Source organism: Chlamydotis macqueenii, chromosome 23, assembly GCF_036417535.1.
Source record: "Chlamydotis macqueenii isolate bChlMac1 chromosome 23, bChlMac1.mat, whole genome shotgun sequence".
Taxonomy (NCBI): Eukaryota; Metazoa; Chordata; class Aves; order Otidiformes; family Otididae; genus Chlamydotis; species Chlamydotis macqueenii.
In genome coordinates, this window is record NC_141578.1 from 5,170,121 (window position 1) to 5,187,153 (window position 17,033).

The following is a 17,033-nucleotide window of genomic DNA, read 5'->3' on the forward strand; positions in this document are numbered from 1 at the left end:
AATCAATTTCTCAGTTCCCGGGATCTTCATTGCTATTTCGGGATGTGCTGGGTCTGGAAATGTCTGTTGCACACCTCTAGGAAACAGATCCCAAATATTTTGGGGGTGTGGGGAGGTGGATCAGTAAGCTTCGGTTTTTGTATGTAGCACCAGGAGACTTGCTTTAAAAACCTCAGTTTGAAGGTGGATGGTTGGAGAGGGTTTCTGTTCACACGGATGATGTGGCATGCCTACATTAATTTAAATGTTTCTCTCTTTCAGTTCAGTAATATTTCCATTCTCATCTGACTCATTCCTTCGTCTTGTGCTCCTTATGGAAACCAAATATTCCTATTCCTGGTTTGTGGGTGTGGTTTGTTTTTGTTTTGGTATTAATCTAGTGCGGGGGAGGAGGTTGTTATTTAAGATTTTTCTGCCGTTGCTCTGAACGGGGTTACCTTGCGATGCCCAACTAAGTGTTGCTGGCCTTTGTCGCTCTCTTCTGCTTGTATTAAAGCAGGTAAGTCTTGGATTGCCTGCGAGTTCCTGGTATGAATGAGTAATTTAATTAAGATGTTTCTGATACTTGGGAGTCAATCTTCCCATCTGATCTTTTGAGACAGACTGAAACCTTTGAAGTGGGAGTTGCACAGGACCTGATCAAGATAACACCCCAGAAACCGCGGAGCTTCATACTTTGTGGTTCCTTAAAAATCTGTGCACAACTTCCTCTTCCTGCTCCCAAACACCCCCGATTGCTGTGATCTGCTGTAATTTAGGCTAACCTACATAAACTCTCCAGATTCACTATCATCACACGATCTTTAAACAAGTCTAAATAGTGCTTGAAATAAACCTGGATCTTGGCATCTTCCTTCCCCTCCTTGTCTCCTGCAGGGGAAGTTTGAGTCAAACGGTTGGGGATGTGGAATCGCCAGCGCTTTGGGAAAGTTCAGACCCTGATGTTTTGGGTTCATCTCCTTAATTTTACTACTTAAGGGCCAAGGCTGACTTCAGTCATTCTGCAGAATCTGTGGAAATCGAGCTCGCTCTCGATTAAACCCAGCGGTCCCTGTTGTGCATTTTTCTTCCCTGTTTCATCCCTCCTCTGTGGTGACATGAAACTGGGAGCAGGTAGATTTGCCAGCTCCTTTGAGAATTGAAATGGTTAATGAAAAAAGTGATTTGCTTCTCTGCCATCTGCTTGTGGTTATGATAGAAAAGGGTCTGTCGTAAACAGTTGTATAACTTCTGCTCGATGTTGTGAAAACTGTTGCCGTGTTCCACCCCAGAAAACACTGCGTTTGTAGCGGTGCTTTAACAGTTCATGTGTGTGTAGTTGTAAAGGCTTCTTGGAAGGTTTGAAGCGAGTAATGCCTCTTTCCTTTTCTGTTTAATTTCTGTCTTAAAGCCTACCTTTATCTGCTTTTTGCCAGCGCTAGGAAAGTTGTCACTAGCCTATAATGGAGAATTTTTGTCTCGCTTCCCGTAAAAACCTTGCTGTGAAAACACTGAACCTGTACAAAGACAAGAGAGTCCATTTTAACAAGGTACTGAAGGGGTTAGCGAAACCAGCGGGCACCGAGAAATTAAAGGAATTTAAACGAAAAATCTTGAAGCGCGCGGAGCTGCGGTTGCGTGAGGCTGAGCTCGGGGTGCGGCACTGGCGGCGCAGACCCGAAGGTGACAATCTCGGTTGCAGATTGGAAGCATGTGGGGTTGTGATTATTTTTTTTTTCCTGCAGGATGGCCTTTCATGTCTAACCACACGGAGTGTGTCAACAACCCATCTGGCGCCATTAGACACCAGCGATTTTACTCACCATGCTTTTCATGGGCTCTCGGTATTCGTGCTATGTGCTGCCTTAGAATAGCTTGGGGTGTTGTGGTAGGGCAGCCTGGACAGCTGGGAATTGTCCAGTTAACTATTGCGTCTCTTCTGGTTCCCATTTGGTGCTTCAGTTTTCTTTGGAAAGCAAGGCGCTCACACCGTGCTGCTCTCTTCTCTGTAGTCATAACCCTTGGTCCGTGTCGCTCGCAGCTCTTCCAAGCTGGTCAAGGTGGGGTTGGAGTGATACCTCAGTGGTGGCATCTACGAACAGCCAGGTGCTCTTAGTGGAGGAGACAGCAAAAATTCGTAACAAGATGGAGAATGCGATGGGAGATATTAAGGATCTAACCAGCTGGGTTTTTGGGGTAGAAAGCCTGAGAAGGCAAGTTAGCAGGCTGCACACAGCTGGACGGCTTCTGGCTGCTTAGGGGAGATCTGCAGCTGCACTGGTCTGAGGAGAAAAGTGAAGCGGCAGAGTGATGAAGCCGTAAGAGGCTGTTAAGGGTTTTGAGGCAGGATTTTGAACAGCTAGAACAAGATCAGCTGGTGGAGAGCCTGATCTCTTTGTTCCTAAGTTTCATTCCCCAGCTTTCTATGATAGCTGATAAATTTTCACTTGCTGTAGCTCTTCCAGCTGTAGAGGGCAAATACGAAGTCAGTGTGTAAAGTACTTTTATTTCACTGGTGTAAAGGAGCAAACCAACCGACTTTTCACATCTTTTAGTACTATCCTCCATATACAACCATCCACATGCTTCCTGTCTTCTGCCCGGACCACAGTTTGTCTGCGGTGGAGATGGTGGCTCTCCAGACGGTGCGTACGCCGCCGGCCCTGTGCTGCTGCTCGTTCTGGAGACGCATCTCCTTCTCCTGCCCTCTTTAGTGAAAGAAAGCTGGATGTTGTTTCTTGTCTCACCTAAATAATAATAAAAAAAAAAACCTTTAATGTGTATATACCCTTCTCATGCGGGAGCTTTTATCTTGGTTTCAGCGGGAGTCGGAGCGCACGGCTCCCGTCTGTGCGTGTGCCCTCCGAGGGCTGGCTGCGGCCTGGTCAGGCCCCGTGGAGTCACACTTTTATTAGCTGGCTCTCACAGTTACTAATTAGCTCTCTGGCATATTAACAAAACAAATGATATGGTGCAAACACTGATTGCAGATTAGGGGGCAGCTATTTGATTTGTATAGTTTAACATCTGGCAGTTTCAACCTGGTATCGTTCTGCATTTTGATCATTCCATCTGGTTTTGCGCGTCAGCAGAATCTGCAGTATAGGACACTACAGTACGAAGGAAAATACTGTCTCTAAATAAAATCTATGCCTTCTCATGTTTTATTTCCTTTTTTTTTTTTAAGCCCAGAATCCTTTTTATACCCCCTCCCCACTGTACACACACACAGGTGCTCCAAGCCTTGAAGCGTCCAGATCACAAGCTGCAGTCGATTCCTGAGCCTCTCATTTTTTTAAGGAAAAGAAACAAAGCATTAAGATCGGCTGTTCTGAAACTATTCTTCTTTATCTAAAGTTATCCTTATTGCACTATAAATCCAACCATTGATGTCATGAGAAGTGTAATGAAAGCATGCCATGGCTTAATTTTAACATTTTCACAATATCAGACATTTTTTGCAGCAGGGATTGCTGTCCTTTTAAGTGCAGAATATTCCCTTTATAGGTGGAAATTTAATCACATTTCTTTTAAGAGGAACGAAATCTGACACAATTGCGTACAATAATCAAGAGGAGCTTTGGCATTCCACCAGAGATCTGACTTACTGTTTTCTAAATAAATATTGTTGTACTGTAAACAAATGATAAGCCGATCTGGAGAGAAGTAGGTGATGGAGTTAAGGCTGCACCTCGATCTGCCAGTTCCAAACTGCTGCGGGGCTGCTGTGACCATGCAAAACCACTGCTAACGTCCTTGCTTTCGTCTGGTATGAAACGGTGCCCTGAAAAATGACTTGCTCCTTTCAGAAGATGAAATGTTGATCCAAATAGACTGAGGTTCCTCTCATCTCCCCTTCTGCCCTCTGTATTGCTTATTTGCAGGGCGCAGAGTGAATCAGCCGTAATAATGTGGAGAAAGTTCAAAGATGAGAAAATAAATCTTGTTGTGTGAATGCTGCTTTCTCTCTTGCTCAGGACAGATATAGATGCTTGTACATAATTGCTTTTGTACATGAAACGTAACATTTTGTTTCCTATGCAGATGCTATTTAGCGAACTGGGTGCTTGAAATCTTTTTATTGTGGTTAAGGCACAAATGGCTGAGACAGCGCTGGGAAGCTATTGTCAGACACTGGAGCCGTCGCTCTTCTTCAGGCACTGTAATTTATGCACGAAGTCTTGGATTCAAAAGAAAAACTTAGAGCCTACATTTGGCATAGTGTAGCTTGCATTTGCCAGATCTCTTTGCTGGGGGGCAAAAGCCCATGGCCGTGTGAATGTACGCACGTGTAACTGAGGGCGTATTTCTGTATGTGCAATAGCCATTTTATAGCCTTCCTCTGCTCTCCTCTTCCTCAGCAAATCCGTACATCGTGTAGCTCGTTTTGTCCACTCCAAGTGAAGCCCTATCCAATTCTTGTTTCTATTTTGTGTCCTTTCTAGGAAGGATCAGAACGTGCTATCGCCAGTCAATTGCTGGAATCTCCTGCTAAATCAAGTGAAGCGGGAGAGCAGGGATCACACCACCCTGAGTGACATCTATCTCAACAACATCATCCCGCGCTTTGTCCAGGTCAGCGAAGATTCGGGGCGCCTCTTCAAGAAGGTAACTGAGTGCTACAACGCGTTTATTTTTGTTTGACCCTTCTGAAACACAAGGTTTTAGCTGTTACTTCTGGTGGATCAATTTATTGTTGACTATGCCTAAAACGTGGGGCTTTTTTCCTCTTTGTGGATAACTGTGCTTGACTTACCTTTGATTTCCCCAGTAATTTTCTCCGTGTATTTTAGGATTTTCCCAAAGCGGTCAGTTGAGATTTGTTGGTTTAAATTCAGGCCATGTTTTTTCCTCGTACCCTGCTCACAGTTTTGTATGCATATTGAAACTTTTATCGAATAAGCAGAACCCTCCAGGTCTTCAACTCTGAATATAATCAGTAACGACTCTTCAGAGACAAATTTATATCTGCACTGGAGAAGAAACTACTGTTAAAAGAAAAAGTAAGGAGATTTCCTGCCATGATAGGTAGTAAAAGGATGTATTGTCCTTTTCTGGAAAAAGGAGAAAATGCAGCTGAGCGCTCTTTTGTTACCATTGTCCCTTTTCTCACCATTGTCCCTTTTCTCTGCCCTTGATTCCCACCTGGAAAAAAAGGTGGGATGTTGTGGGAGGTATTTTCTATTAAGAATCTGTTCTTCCAGTTGAAGAAACACGATACGGAAGCTTTGAAACTGATATTAAATGGTAATGCCGAGTCTCTTCAGAGACTTGTCGATCGCTGTAACATCTGCTAGTTAACATGTTAAAGACATTGCAGTTCTGACTTTGAAAGCAATTTCTCTTCCCCTCCTCACACCCCCTTGCAGTATGTCATGATCTTGGGGAGTTCTCTCTGCTCTTGCAAGGCCTGGAGAAGGGGGTTGCAGAAGGACTTGAGCCTTCTGAAGAACACTTTTGTGGAGACTCATCCTAAAGCACCTTGCCTCTGAGAGAGAAATGGAAGAGGTGTTTTATCAACACTTTTGGTTTTAAAAACCCTCTTTTTGCCTTCAGTGGTGTCTGTTATTAATTTAAAAAGGGTCATGTGTGTAACTTTAAAATCTGTTCAGGTGCAGTCAGCAGTAATTGGAGGCCTTGGCTTTTCACTCTGGTCTTGGCAGCCTCTTGAAATGTCTTGAGGAAAGAGTCTTTAGATATTTCTTAACATTTCTATATTGCTTTGACTGATAAAGAGTCTATATAACGCAGGCTGTTCAGGCTGCTGGAAAATGAACAGTGCTCAATGTTGTGAGTGATATTTCATGTCAGGATGCACTTGAAGGAGCAGTGTCATCTTGTGCGTTACCTGGAGAGCAGGATGTGTTTGCTCTTCCACAGCAGGTGTTTGTGCCTTGGCAACTGGTTCCTACAGGAGAATGAAAATATGTGCAAGTGTGCTGCTGTGTTCCTTGTCCTCTCCGTATTTCTGGAGTTTTTAATGGATAGCAATGGAGTATGAAAAGTCTATTCGTGTGTTACATTCTATTTCTCTTCTTTTTTTGAGACATTGCCCAAGCAGAGGAGGAGCCTTCTCTTTTTCAAGTAACATCACACTAAGGCCTTTTTGACCTTTTAAAACTTTCTGGTAATTACATTATGGTTGATTAGATACTTACATGGGATTATTGACTGGCAGTTACTCTTCAATTCCTCTAATCCTTCCGAAGGATAAGTAATCTCCCTGCTGAACTTCAACAAGGGCTGTGCTTGAGGAAGGTGGCTGAGAAAGCGCCTCGGCGGAGAAGTGCATGGGAATTGATACTGTCCTAGTCTGGCTGGAGATTAGCGTCTTAATTTTCAGCCTTATCTAGAGTTTCACGTAGCTGAGTAAGGTAGCTGATAAATAGAGAAATTTGGCTGAGCTTAGATCTGCCGCTACTTGTATTTCTTCATTAGAATCTCTTCCTTCCCTGAGCTGCAAGAAGCAGCGTGAGTTGGTACAAAAGCTACTGTAGGCTAGAACACAAGACGTGGTGTGGTTAAAGTACTGCAAGTCAGCTTTGTATTCCATGGATTTTTAAAAAATACTATCAATTTATGGAACCCCTACATAGCATGCTCGTAGCACTCAGTATGTCCCAAGAGCAGTACAAACAATCTTCAGAGTATCTCTGAACCATGAGCAGACAAACAGTACCTTGTCCGGGATGAAAACGGGGACGAGTGGGTGAAGTCGCTTAGCCAGGGCTGCTCAGCAAGGCGCTGGCACAGCCAGGATGCCTGACTGATCGTATCTGTAGGTACTGAAGGGGAATCATTAGGTGACTCCTCGAGATATTTAGGAGTGGCATATATTTTTGTGGCCCTAACCGGAAGTTAAAACCATGCTAGCCCAAGGAGAAATTAGTGATCTGGATGAGAAAATCTAAAAGAATGTTCTCCTCCCTCTCCCCTTAGCTTCTCCCATCCTTTTTTTATACTTTTGAGACCTCCTTTCCTGTTTTTTTGTTTGTTTGTTTTTTTTTTTAATGGAGAAGAGCTACCATAGTATGTGATAGCTGAGAAAACTGAGCACTTTTTAGCAGTCTGGAAACAGGTGTAGTTTATACAGGAGCTACATGGAAAATAACGCTACGGTACCACGCTGTCCGTGAAGCTGTGGAAGGCAAATTCTGAGGTCCCAGTCAAAAACCAAATGTGAGCGAGCTCTGAATGGCGTGGCTGAGTTAGTGCAGAGCTTCCTCTCAACGAATTTCTGTAGCTTCTCCACAGATCTGATTAGCCAGGCTATGTCAGTGAAATAACTGGCTGTGGTACTTCTGAGACCTGAGTTTCCTGCCTCTCCTGTGCTGTGCGGTCGTTCCAGCTCCTCACTGGCGCTGCTGATCTCCTGTCTGGTCTAACGCGTGTGGGCCGTCAAGCTACCACGCGCTGCAGGTGAACGAAATGCAGCCTGGAGGAAGAGCTTTACCTGTGGTGCTGTCAGGTTTGGCTTAGCACAAGAATTTTTTTTTTTTTTTTTTTTTTTTTTTTCCTCCTGTTTTCCAGGTGAAGCTGTAGCTGTTGGAACTGTGCTGCCAATCTTGCTGCTGGTTTGGGAGCTCTCTGTCCTTGTTTCATGCTACACAGGGAACCTGTGTTAAAAACAAGGGCACTATTATTTGAAAGTCTGAGGAACGTTATTTTTTACACTTCTGTTTGGAAAATACCTTCTGAGAAAATGTTATTTGTGTCTCTGGCTGATTGCAGGTGCCCCAGTAACTTACATTTAGGAGCTACTCAGTGGGGTGTAAATGATGCTGTGAACTATGGAGAGGACGGCAATGCAGAGATCCTCGTTGCTGAGGGCAGCTCAAATAAAATCCCGAGGCATGAGATCCTTCTCTTGGGCCATTTATAATTGAAGGCTTTCTCGAATCGGTGCTTTGTGTCGTGCTGGGATTGAGCAGGTGAGATAGGAAGGACAGCCGGAGTAAGAAGGATGCACTTAAGATCCCTTTTGTTGCTGAACTCTTGAGTCGCTGTATCTTGCGCTGTCTGAAGAGAGAGATCTAAGTACAGCGCGCGGCCGTAACGCAGCCTGCGAAGGGCCTGGGCGGGTGTGATAAGGTCTGTGCGGGGAGGGAAGCGCATCCTCAGGGGAAGCAGGGCGGGAGCGGGCTGTGTCACAGCCGGAGCAGCGTGGAGCCCAGGGTGGGCGAATGGGGGTCTCTCTGCCCAGAACGTCGTCAGTCGTGGTGGCGATGTGGGGTTTGTGTCCGCAGCGGCCGTGCTGGGGAGTCCTTGGGCTGAGGCAGATCCTCGTGTGGTTGCTCTGGGACCCCTCGGAGCAGTTCTAGGAAGGGCGCAGCAGTGCCGACGTTCGAGCTTGGACGGGTCTGCCTTGGAACCAGTGGACTTCGGAACTTCCAGCAGTGGTGCCTGCCCTGCACGCAGGTTCTCAGAGGGTCTGCGTTCGCAGCGTTACGGGAAGCCTGCATGGTCTGTGGCTGTGTCTCATGCAGTTTTTCTGCTCGTCTCTTAGGATGAAGAGATCCCTCTCCAGGGCAGTGTTACGATGTGGAGGGTCTTATTTGTTTGAGTGTTAGATGGAAGCCTGCCAGCCACTTCAAAGGTATCTGTGCTGATAAGAGAAGCTGTGTTTGCTGCCAAAGCCGGCACTGAAGTGGTGCTGGACGTACGGTGTGTGTCAGTCCTGTTTCTTCCTGCCGCTGGGATTTGTTTACTTCCCTTCGCTCTCCCTGCAAAACCTTTTACGTGTGTGAGCGCTGGGCTGTTTCCCCAAACGTGGTTGTAGATCTTACTGGAAACTTCCAACCCAGAGTAGCCTTTGAACGCTGTACTCTTTCCATGCACTTCGGTTTGGTTTCTCCCGAGGAAACACTTTACGTTTCAGTAAAGGATGGAGTTAGTAAGGGGCTCGCTGCTGTAGCCGTCTCACAGAGGCATCCCGTTGGCGCTGGTGGGGATCTGGCGTTTGGCGTCAGCGGCGCCGCTGGCCCCGGGAGCGGTGTCTGCAATTCCGCGCTACCGCAAGAGAAAAGGAAGATAAAAGGTGAAAGAAAGAAATGGTGTCTCGAGCAAATCAAACTGGGGGTGGAACTGGTGGAATTGTCCTAATAACAAATAGTTACGCCTTGGGAAGGAGGTAATATTTTCTTATTTGTCCAGCAGTTAATGATTTAGCCCTGGGTTTCATACAAGGTGGAAGTTTAAAGCCTGTGTGCCACCCGGCGTTGCTGGTCACCTCTCCCTCTCCTGTCGTGTCCTGCTTTGATGTTGGTGCCTGATCTCACGCGCGTTCCTGCATCTGCTTCTGTAGAGAGCGCTCCTTTGATATCTTCCTGCTTATCCTTCTTCAGTGTGGCTCTTATATTTATATATTTTTATAGGTATATTCAAAAGTCTTCTGTTTGAGCTGGTTCCCCTTTTGATCTCCCCTTTTCTCTCTTTCCGCTCTACCCTCCCCATCACCCTCTCGTTTTAATGTGGCCCTTGATTTCTCTGCAAGGTGCAGACTTTCTGTTTCTGGTACGGGTATGGGGTTTCCTTGCCTACGGACGTGTCTTTTTAGTGGGATCCCTTGGTATTATGTATACACGTGTAGCCTTTTGAGAAGCAATCTCTTTAATTTTGTATCTTTAATCACTCTTTGTCTCTGAGATTTTCCTAGAAGCAGACCAATAGCTCGTGTTCAAATTTAATAGAACAAAAAAAAAATTTTTAAAAGAATGAACTGCGGAAGTTTGTCGCTTTGAGTAGTTTATGAACAAAATATTTTTTTTTTTTTACTTGACAGATTTTTACATAACAAAATTGTGACGTAATTGGAAAGTGTTAATAGGCAGAAAGGCAGATTTATTCTACGTATGTGTAAGTTCCTGTGTAGAGGGGCCTCAGGGCTGGCAGCGGCCGTTTTTCGGGTGGTTTCCAGAGCTGTGTCTCTGAAGGGAGCCAGGTACCTTCTCAGCATCTGCTGCCGTGCTGTTACCCGCACCATTCATGCGGCGTGGGTCCTGCTGTGTTTAACACCCTCGTCTTCTGCTCTGTTTTTAACTGGGGGCTCCCCACAGTCCTGTGAACCGGGAGGCTCCTGGAGATGCTCGGAGCAGTGACCCTGTCCTGCCTGTGTCCTGGCTTGTTCAGGTGGACGTGTTCTCGGTGTGGAGCAGTGGGGACAGGGAGGGGGGGGTTGCCCTACAAATCTTGCTTTGAGAGCGTGGCATTCCTTTATGCTGTTGTATCAAATCCAGTTATGATATTTTTGAGAATATATATGAAGGAATGAAGAAAACAAAACTGAGGATTTGAAATTCGCTTCCTGCTGAATACCTTTGATTGTGGAAAAAACCAGTTTATCTACTAGTATGCTGCTCAGTGTTTGATGTGAAATGAAAAATCCACAATGAGTTGGTTAAAAGCCTTGCAGTAATAGAGGAAGAAGAATTATTAATTCTCTTAAGGGGTCCACGCGTAAGATGACCTACTTTACAGCTGCAGCGTGTCTCGTTGCTGCATTGGTATACGACAAATCTTACAGTACACCACACATGGAGAAGCCGTGCACATGAAGGAAATGCAGTAGCCAAAAGGCTGGAGATGTGTAAAAATATTTCTCCGTAGCAGTGTAAACAGGTAAATATACAAATGCCGTAAGTAAAACTGTCACTGAGGTGCAGAGTTGGTGTGTGCGCTGTATCCCTGCTCTCGCACTCGCATCCGTACCCACTGCGTCTTCCTCTGCCTTAGGTGCCTTAGGAAATGAAAACATTGAGTTCTTACTGTTTTCCCGAAAGTTAAATGGCACAGAGGCCTGTTGAGCAATGATACTTTCTGATTTCTCATAGGGCAAGTTGAATCTCCTGGTTTTCCTACCGGCTTATTTTTAGAACAAGCGGAATGAGGGAAGGGGGAGGGAGGGATATAATTTGTGTGCTGCTCCTATCTGAGTTAGCAGTGCATAAATCCGCTTCTGCGTTAGGGATTTGATTCCCCCCACCTGTAATTGGACTGGATGGTTTCTGTGCCGCCGCTGATGCCTTGTACCCGGTCGGGTACAGTGGTGCGCTCAGAGCCTGTTGCCCAGGGTGATGTGCTGAGTGCCGGAGGGCACAGCTGGAGGAACTTTACTGCATACGTTACAGGCTGAAGATGTCACTTCTGCCTATAGACTGGGCAATGAATACGCTGCATTTGGCCCCTTTAAATGTGTGGAAGTAGACGTGCTCATCTTTAATTTGCTGCCGTGTGAATCCAGGTCAGCGAGGAACCAGGTAACAGCACCGCTACGCTCCAGGTCATTCATCCGACTGTGATCCCTCTGCTTGGTTTTTCCTAGAGATACATCACAGAGGTTTGAAAAAGGGCATTGGGGAACGTCGGTAGCACAAAGCTGTCGTGCAGAGCGTTAAAACTGAGCAGAATTACAGAACGTTACTGCCGATGTTCTACAGAGCTCCACCACTTGCTGGTAGGTCTTGCCGCCTTCTGAAGCCTGTTTCACGTGTGGCTCGTTCAGTGTGGGCAAATGAAGCTGGCTTCACAAGAATGAACGCTCTCAGCCATAAAATTGCTTGGTTTGTTGGGAATGAGTGCCTGAAGCCGAAGATTCAATAGTATCAGGGCAGAATTCTGCAAAAAAAAAAAAGGAGAAAAAGGGAGTGAGGGTTGTTTGGAAGAAACTCTTTCAGCCCAGAGTTCGGGAGGCAGCAGTGTGACGTGGTTTCATGTAGGAATGGCTTTTCAGAGCACAGTATTCCGCTGTAAGAAGGAAAATTCCTTATTACTGACATAGTGGTGAAACAAATCACTAGCTAAATGATGGAGAAAACGGGATAACACAACTGTAATTCAAATATGACTGACCGATGTATAATGGAGTCATTAAACTGGAAACTGATGATCTGTCACCCAAAATATGCGTATATATTCTATGACATAGGTTTTGTTTTCCTGGGTTTTTTTAAATTCTGCAGAGTTTGAAGCTTTTAGAAGAAGCCTTTACAGATTTCCTGTTCTGTAGGGCCATGTTACAATGGCTGAGCGCTTTAGCCATGAAAGTTGTGGGAGAAACTTGTGTAAACTTGCACAGGTTTCAGGTAGGTTCCAGGCTTCGCTGGGAACACGTCCATGTAAAATATGGGGTACGTCTGTAACAGATGGGTTGGACTGGTGGTGATGGTGGGGCACTTCTAGACAGTGAAGCTGGTTGATTGTTTAGATGGGAACATGAAGGTGATAAATCATATTTGTTACTGCCTGCAAATGAATTAAAGCTGGGCCTGTTCAGTGGTTTTTGTTTTGTCGTTATCAAGAATCTAGCTATAAAGAATTCAAAGCTTTAATTAGCAAATTCTATTGAAGTGCTACGTATGTGATCTTGGAAAATTTTACCTGGCAAGCCTTCTCTTTAACAAACTTCATAGGTAGGTGTTAACTAATGCATAATAAATACCCTATATTGTAATCTTAATTTAGACAGGAATAAAGAGAGTCTTGGACTCTTGCAAATTTCCTCACTGGTCTCAAGCAAGAACTCGATCCATTTGCCTCCCAGCTCCTGCTGTTGATTTTAAAAAACATTAGAAGGTTTAATATTTGTTTTCTCTCTATCTATATTTAATTATCCCTTTTAAAAAGATAACAGAAATGGTCTTGTAAGGGAGTGACTTTCCAGAATCAGCAGCTTTGGGTTCCAGATCCAGCCCCGTTGCTGGCTGACATAACTTCAGGCGGCGTATGAGATGAAATCTCTGGTTTCGGCGCGTTTCGCGTTCCCCCACCGATGGTTTCCCAGCGCTTCCTTGCCCTTGCTGAGTTTATACAGAGAGCATCTCGTGAACTTCACGGTGTGTTTGTTTTGAAGCCGTACCATCTTTCTATCAGATTTGGAACTACGTTGCTGGGGCTTGAGATCCAGGGCATGAAATGTTGACAGCATTCCTCAGCTCTCGTATTTATTATCCCCCCGGAATATTTTGAAGCTGAGGTTGTTAATGTTTGGTGGAATGCGGAACAGCCAAGCGAGCGCTGCAGTAGATCCCAAAAACATCTTGATTAAATTAGAGGGGAGGTGGAGGGAGGAGGGCTGGAACAAAGAGGCCGTTGAGAAGCTGGCACGGCGTGCTGGGAATTTATGTCCCAGCGAGGGGCGGCAGCAACCTACGGCTCCGCACATGCTGCATTTACACCCTGGTGTAACAAAGGAGTGTGTGTGCATGTGTGTGGGTATGCGTGTGCACGCACACACGTGTAGGGCGGCTTCTTTTGCTTGCTTGGCTTGGGCTGAAGCAAAGTGGAAGCAAAAAAATACTGAGCTTGGAAGTTAGCACTCCTGGGCAAGTTACTGTTGTCACCTTGCTGAAATAACGTTCTTGTTCTCTTGGGTGCTGTTGATAATTTTCCTGATTTGCAGAGAAAAAGTATCACTGATCAGCACCTACCTTTGCAAGGATGCAGGTGAGGCCATGCGGGCGCCCTGCTCTCCCCCTTGCCCAGCCTTGGGCGCGTGGTGGGCTCCCATGCCATGCCATCATCCATTAGTGATGCACATCAAACTGGATGATCTCCCAGATCAAGAGGACAAGTGTTGAGCCCTGATGGGATAAGAAGGAGACGAGGTTTGTGGGGACATGCACACACATGCACACTCCACATGCACACACACTTTATTACTGGAGCCAATTAAATAAAATTTGGTTGCCCAAGCCCTTCCTCAGGCTTTTTAAGGAACATACAGATGGACTCTAGCTGCAGGTACAGCCAGGAATAGATAATAATAAAGTGTATCAGATTTTCTTTTGCTTTTATTTATTGCTTTTTCCTGGAAGATGGTTTACAAAATTAATCCTTATAAACTCTGTCTGCCTTTGAAAAACATAATATAGAATTTGATACGGAAATAGAAAATGATACCTGGAGATGTTTGCAGCTGCAGAGACTGTTGTTTGTTTTTCCTTGGTAGGCATTTTATTCGTAATTCCACACCGCATTCTAGCATGATCTTGAAGTCTCCTATGCCTGTATGGCAGTGGTGAAGATCAGCAGCCTTTCATCTGGACATCTGGACGCGCTTTGAGCTCCACGGGGCCTCAGAGCAGTTCTCTGGGCATGAGGTCCACCACCCTGGGCAGCACTCGAGCAGCAGTGCTTTCACTAATGTCTAAAACATATTTTTTTTTTTTTTTTTTCCTTTTTTTTGTGGAATCAGAACTGGAGACAGCGTCAAATTAACAATATGCCTTGCATGGCTCTTGTTTTCTTGACACCTATGATCTATCTTACCTTCATCTTAATGTAAGTTTTTTCCAGTCCAGCAACCCGGCAGTTTCTTTCTTGAGAGCTCATTTGGAAGCACAAAGAGGTTTGTGTTTTGACAATTTGGCACTTACACTTCTTTTCTTCTTCAACCTGAATATGCATTAAAATATTCATTTTAATCTATTGCGCATAATTGATGCTTCAGCAGTTTGTGCAGTGAATGAGCAATTTTATGCAAGAAATGAGGAAATGGGCTGAAAAGAACCGGGCGAGGGGCAGCTGATCGGTGCAGTCCAGGCAATTTAACCGGCACAGCGAAGCGTGCTGCTGAAAAGCTCCTTCTCCGCGAAAAGTTCAGCACTCAGGGCATTTAAAACAGACCCAACCAGTCACTTCCATTAATCATCTCCAATCTTGAGGAAAAGGCAGTGGTAAAATCTTTGTGACCGCTTCACTGCAGTGATGAACAGCAGCTTCAGGGGTTTTTTTTTCTGCTTTCAGAGATGGAAAAACTGTAGATCTTGTTTCTGTAGACTCTCTTGGAGATTGGGAGTCACCACGTTTTTTCTTTTCTCTAAATTAAAGCCTCCTCAGAAAAAGCAGGATGTTCCTGGGTGTCAGCCTTTGTGTTGGACGGTTGTTTTTCCAGTAGCCCGTCTGGCCACCCGGGGAGCAGGTTTAGGAACACGGGACTGGAGTGTACGAACATGCAGAGGACCTGACCTCGGATGGTTCTGCGTGTTCGTCCCGTTGTGCTGGCGACAGCGTGATGCCAGGCTGGTCTGAATGGGTCACAGCATACGTAGGGAGTCTATAATAAAACATTTATTGTCTCAGAAACACAGTAAACTGAGCACTGCTGAGCTGGACACCGTTCCAAAAAGGATAATTTAAAATTAAATTATATAATCTTTCTCTTTTTGCTTTCTAGTTTATCAGTATGTTGTTTCTTTTTTCTCATGGCCTAATGCTATCTTGACTTCTTGGGCAGAAATGCTGGTTTAAGCGTGGGTTGGTCTGCATTACCTCTTTATCTTGTTCTTTTCCTGAACTTTGAAGGAGCAAGTAATCTTGAACCTGTCAAATTTGCTGAACCCAGTAGATACGATACGCTTCTGCCATGCAGAACATGAAGATTCAGTCAGGCAAACGCTGCCTTAGGAGGTAATAAGTGAGTAAAATCTACAAACTGAACGAAACTATTCCTGTTACGTGTAGCAGTAGATGCCTTTGCGCTTTCTGATTAGTGGGAGGACGTAGAGAAAACATAGTTATTAGATTATGAGTGTTAAAGCCTGTCTGTTTGTTTTTTGTGAATAGAAACGTTGGTGTAGAGAGACAAGGCCTCTGCTCCCTTCCATGGCTCCTCCAGTTACTCACCTGGATGTCTTTTATTAAGAAAACCTCAGAAAAAGTGGAAATCGGTGTGCTTTATCTCTTTCCCGCACCTCAGAGCGATTAGAGCTATGAAATTACAGACAGGGCTTTGGAAACATTAACGATTGTGCTGCGAGGGCTCGGACTGCGCTGCTGAGATTTCTGTCGTTAGCTGCTAGTGACTGGGACGTCGTTAGTGAGCGTCACGTGGAGATGGGTCCCTCCGGTCCCTCTGGACCTTGCGTGCGGCTGGGTTTGGTTTTGAGAAGGTGACAAATCCTGGAGTGTGTCTGCTCCCCTCTCCCCATTCATGGGGGGATGCTGCAATGACAAACTTGTGGTTTTGGCCCAATATTCGGCTTTATAAATAGTTGGTGATTGATCTCTCTCGCTTCCCCTGCTCTTCTTTTTTTTTTTCCCATTGTAAAGGGTGCGTTGTATAACTCTGAACCCAACAGCTCTGGTATTTTTGTAATACGCGGCAATCTCGGCTGCTTGCTACAAGGCAGGGATTGATTACCAGCTCCCTGTCAGAATGGATAGGGATTCTCCTGGAATTTCAAGGAGATGACGAGGCGTAATAATGTGACCGCAGAACAGAGTGAAGGAGTAAGTTAAAATCCTTCCAGCAGCCTGTTTGGGTGAACAGGGTGACAACTGGGACATCAATTCTTGGAGTCTTCAGTGGCAAAGGAGGGAAATGTCTGTTTGGGTCTAACTGTAACTTTATTGGCTTTAATCTCTTTCAGTAGCTATAGGCTGAAATATGTAAATTGTATTACAAATACGGAGATTTTCCTTGATCGTTTATGCTCCTGCTGTAGGAAAAGGGGATTTGTTAAGGTTTGTGTGCGTGGCGGTGCTGCGCCGTGGCGGTGCCTCGGCTTTGCAAGGTGCGTCAGCCAGCGCAGGCTCACCGCGCCTTTGGATGTGTCTGAATTTCTCAGCTGTTCTCATGGAAGCTCTTCAGGATGTGAACAGTGACAGTTTCAGCATGAAATCCTGTCTCTAATGAAGTGAAGATTAATAGTGCCGCTGAACTCCTTAGGTAAGAAAGCCGCGTTGCCCTCCTTTACATACAAGCTCTGTTGCACACAGAAGCGCCTCTTCAAAGAGAGCTTTGCATGCGGAGGTGCCATCGTCAGGAATTATGGATGCACGTCTTTGGACTTCCAGTGTGTTTATTAGAAAACCAGAAGTGTATCTGTTCTTGCTGCTGTATGAGCTAAAACCAAGTGTTCACCAGCACCAGCTCTTCGTGCAGTGGTTGAGTCCGATTGCGATGCAGAAGTGCTGGCTGCTGTTACCTAGCAGGGAGTTTACGTAAGTAAATATATTTTAAAAATCTGACACTTGGCTGCAGGCTAGTTTGGGTGTCGGCCGGTTTTGACAACCAGTCCTGTCTACTGAACCTCTTTTTTCTTTTTTTTTTTTTT

General features: G+C 45.2%; 1 protein-coding gene across 6 annotated transcripts in view; it reads left to right on the forward strand.

The window, feature by feature from the left end:
• SRGAP2 (SLIT-ROBO Rho GTPase activating protein 2) overlaps positions 1 to 17,033 on the forward strand; it is a 106,401-nt gene that overhangs the window by 41,668 nt on the left and 47,700 nt on the right. For all 6 annotated transcript variants that reach the window (XM_086765458.1, XM_086765461.1, XM_086765460.1 and 3 more), the window contains one exon: positions 4,425 to 4,587. In XM_086765458.1, coding sequence (XP_086621584.1) covers positions 4,425 to 4,587 — 163 coding nt within the window. The remainder of the gene's footprint in view (positions 1 to 4,424; positions 4,588 to 17,033) is intronic.